This window comes from Gavialis gangeticus, unplaced genomic scaffold (genome assembly GCF_001723915.1).
Source record: "Gavialis gangeticus isolate Ggan-Ray unplaced genomic scaffold, GavGan_comp1, whole genome shotgun sequence".
Lineage (NCBI taxonomy): Eukaryota > Metazoa > Chordata > Crocodylia > Gavialidae > Gavialis > Gavialis gangeticus.
In genome coordinates this window covers 34,890,044-34,893,633 of record NW_017729001.1, presented here as the reverse complement: position 1 = coordinate 34,893,633, position 3,590 = coordinate 34,890,044, and the positions used below count along the sequence as shown (strand labels likewise).

At 40.7% G+C, this 3,590-nt stretch overlaps 1 protein-coding gene across 2 annotated transcripts in view; it reads left to right on the top strand.

The window, feature by feature from the left end:
- The first annotated feature begins 1,135 nt into the window (after positions 1–1,135).
- The window catches only part of LOC109290635 (solute carrier family 2, facilitated glucose transporter member 11-like), a 23,004-nt gene continuing 20,549 nt past the window's right edge, over positions 1,136–3,590 (top strand). Inside the window, exon 1 of one of the 2 annotated variants that reach the window (XM_019507362.1) lies at positions 1,136–1,360. In XM_019507362.1, the coding sequence (XP_019362907.1) occupies positions 1,343–1,360 (18 nt within the window). In that variant the 5' untranslated portion in view covers positions 1,136–1,342. Of the gene's footprint in view, positions 1,794–3,590 lie in introns of both variants that reach the window. The other variant, XM_019507361.1, reaches the window with a different exon arrangement.

Sequence of the window (3,590 nt, the reverse complement as noted above, 5' to 3'; positions counted from 1 at the left end):
CTGGTTTATATGCACTGAGCTCCTCTTCTTTTATAGATTTAAACCAGTTTCTGATCACTTAAACCAGTTTATGTGCAATTTGTGCCCCTAGCTGCAGGCCTGGGGGTGGAGAACATCAGCAGGAGAACGTCAGCTTCCCCAGCCAGGTTCAGATGGTGTTAGTACATGTAGCAAGCTGGTTCTTAGTTGTTTAGATGATGCCTATAGGTGAGACCACAGGTCAAGGTGGACTCCTAAGTATTTGGGGTCAGGTTCATGGTTGACTGGTTTCCACAAAAGCAGATTCTTAGAAGGGCATTCACCTGGGTGTTAAGGAGATTAAAAAAGCAATAAGCTGTTTTGCCAGGTGCTTGCAGATCCATTCCTGTTCCTTGGCTGTCTGCTCTATCTTGTGTCTTGCTTCCTGACCTTTGACATAAACAGACTATTTCAAGAGTCTACAAAAAACTGCTTACGTTTCATTTATTACCAATTTTGAGGCACTTACTGACCCCCCCCTAGGCTCAGGCTTGAGCTGAGAAGGCCATTTTGGAGTGCAGGAAAAGAACTAAATGATGAAAACTTTGACATCAAGGAAAAATGGATCCAGCAAAGGAACACAATTGACATCATCAATACATTTTTTTTTCATGGACCCCGCATCTAATCCTTGTGGCTTTGCTTTACCAAGGTGGTGCTGGACAACTTTGAACACGGTTCGTACTGGACCAGGTAGATGTAACTACTGCATCAGTGGAATTGTATTAAAGACCCCACATGTGATTGTGGCAAAATCCAAACTAAAGCACACATCACAGAGCAATGTCCTAGTTATTTTAATGATTGTATTGAAGACCTGCACCAGGCTACTGATGCCTTGCAATGGATATCTAACTGTCAGTAGTCTTATCCCTTAGTGCCATTGTTTATAGGTTGTTCATAGCTTTTCCTGTCATTTGGTTGCTGTATTCCACATGAATAAATACATATTATCCATCACCATGGCTACGTTTCTTGATGACAACAAAATGAACCAAAGAAAATTACAGACAAAGATTTCTGTTTGTATCTCTTTATCCCGTATTTTGTAACCCTCAAGTGTTTACATAAGCTAGTAAGAATTCTCCTGCTTCAGAGCTGGAGTCTTTCGTCCAGATCTGGCACAGTGCTCTTGGGCAGCAAGTTAAATCCTAGTCAGATGAGAAACTCGCTGTTTCCTACTGGTGCCTAAAGGACCAGCAGATTAAAGGGTTTAGTTTGAAGACAAAGTCTTCTGGTTTCACACTGTTGTGAACTCCACTTCCACGTCTAATCAGTGGAATGCAGCAACGAACCTATTAGGGGCTCCTCGGCAGCCGGAGATATGACACCAAATCACAAGGTAACTGTTCTTTTTCTTTTGTTATTGGCCAGAATCATGTCTATAACTAACATGCAGCTAATATGCATGTCTCCCTGAGTGACTGAAATGAAGGACTTGTTCACTGTTTAATATAAAAGCATTGTTCAGAAAGCTCTGTGCTGCCTTACTCTTAAGATACTGTGGCTTTGCAGGAGGTTGGAGGGTTGAACATTTCTATTGCAACAAAACTGCCAGTCAAAGGGACAAAGCCAAGAGTAGCAGAGCTGGGGTAAGGAATCCAGGTTTTCCTACAGTGACGATAATAGTCATCAATAACAACTACGTCCATTTCTGTGGCACCTCTCATCTTTGTACTATAGCTTATTAAAGTTTGCAAGGGAAATCTAATCCAGCCTAACAGTTACGAATGGAGTACCAGCCTCTGCTGAAAAGTCCTGATGGCCCCAGAAAGGTAAGCAGAACTATCCTTGCAGATAAAGATGCCTTCTGGGCATGGGGTTTTGTTGGAAACTTTAACCTCAATTTGTACATGAAACATGCCCAAGTTGATTTATGTTTTTCTTGAAATCAGAAATTCAGAAAAAAAATAATTAGGATGAAAAGGAAATTGACTTTAGACTCTTCACCATCATAAACTGGGGGTTTTAAAGGACATCTTCCTGTTTTGTTTTGTTTTTTTCCTATTCGCACCTTGAATTTCTACTGAGCATTTTTTTTTTTTTAAAGTTAGGGACACTTTTATGACCTGATATAAGAATGCTCATAAAATGGCATGGCTGAGCAGCTCCCAAAACAAGTAAAGGTTTCTTGGTTTCTATGCTGAAGAACATAAACCTAGACTCAACTTGTAACAGGTAGGGTGATAAGCAGACAGAGGTGGGTAAGAGAGGATGGGCAATATCACAGTTACTCCACAGGGAACACGCGTACTGTAATGATTCTGTTGTTTAAAGACTGGAACCCTTTAAACCACCTGGCACATACCTTTTGCTCTGATGATGGGTTCCTCTGAGAGTATTTTCAGAAATTAAAAGAACAACTGAACAAGTGGTCCTACTGTAGATTGCAACCATGATTGAATCCAAAATGTAATAGCATTAGTCAGAAAGAAGTAAAGCCATAGAGATGTTTTTTTTAGTTGTAAGTGTAAAATAACAATCGTTAGTTTCTTTCCATTTAGGTCTCAAAGAGCTTCACCAAGCATTATAATCTAATAACCACTACCACCACGACCCAAGATGCGATGACATGCAGTGGCTTCCTCAAGCCACACACAGAATTAGTGGCAGACTAAGGACTAGAAACCACATATCCTGGCTCCTAGTTCTATATCAGGCCTGTTGGGCTGCTCTGCTACTCATAATAAGCATTGCTTTCATGAGAGCATAGGACAGCAATGCTGCATTGTTTGCAGGTTTTGGTCGGTGTAAATTATCATTCAGTGTTTGCTTCATACCAACGATGTATCAGCTCTTTGTGGCAGGCCTAGAACAGTGATCATGTGGTGCACAATAACAGAGAACTTGTGCCTTTAGAGTGACTGCAGTGTTTGAATATTCACGTGTTTAAAGACTTTGCATCCTCAGGAAGTGGGGGTAATGAAAGTATAGGAGTCAAAGTCAGTAATGGATTAATTCCACCAAGTGTTCAGGATTATCATTTTTAGCATTAATCATGAGTAAGAAATCATGAGACTTGATCTGCAATAATGAGGTCTGTTGTCTGCTTTCGCTGCAGTGCTGTGGAAGTTCATATGAGCCCATGTAGGCAACCTCCCCCTCTCCAGCACTCTTGGTGGTTGTTAAGGAATTGCATTTCTCCCAGCTGAGGAAACAGGGAGACTAGACAAAGTTGTCTAGGTGTTTTTTATGTGGAGAAATCATGTGATTGTTCTAAACTACTGGTCCTGAATGGTAAAGGAACGCAGGCACCCTGAAATGTTAAGTGTGATTATATATGGAACTGCTTCATGTTCAGAGGCAAAGACAAAAACCAGGTGTCTTGTTTCTACCTCTCTTACTTAATGCGAAAGAAAATTGCCTGGGTCATGGGTTGATCTTTTATGGCATTATGACCTGTTACATGTTTTTTCTTTAATGTGGTTAATAGATCCTATTTTTAAACGGTGTTCAACACCGTTACATATGAGGAAGCATCTAATGAAGTGGGCTGTTGTCTATGAAAGTTCATGCCTCTCTAAACTAAGGTAGACAAGGTTTCATAGTTTCATAGTTTCTAGGGTCGGAAG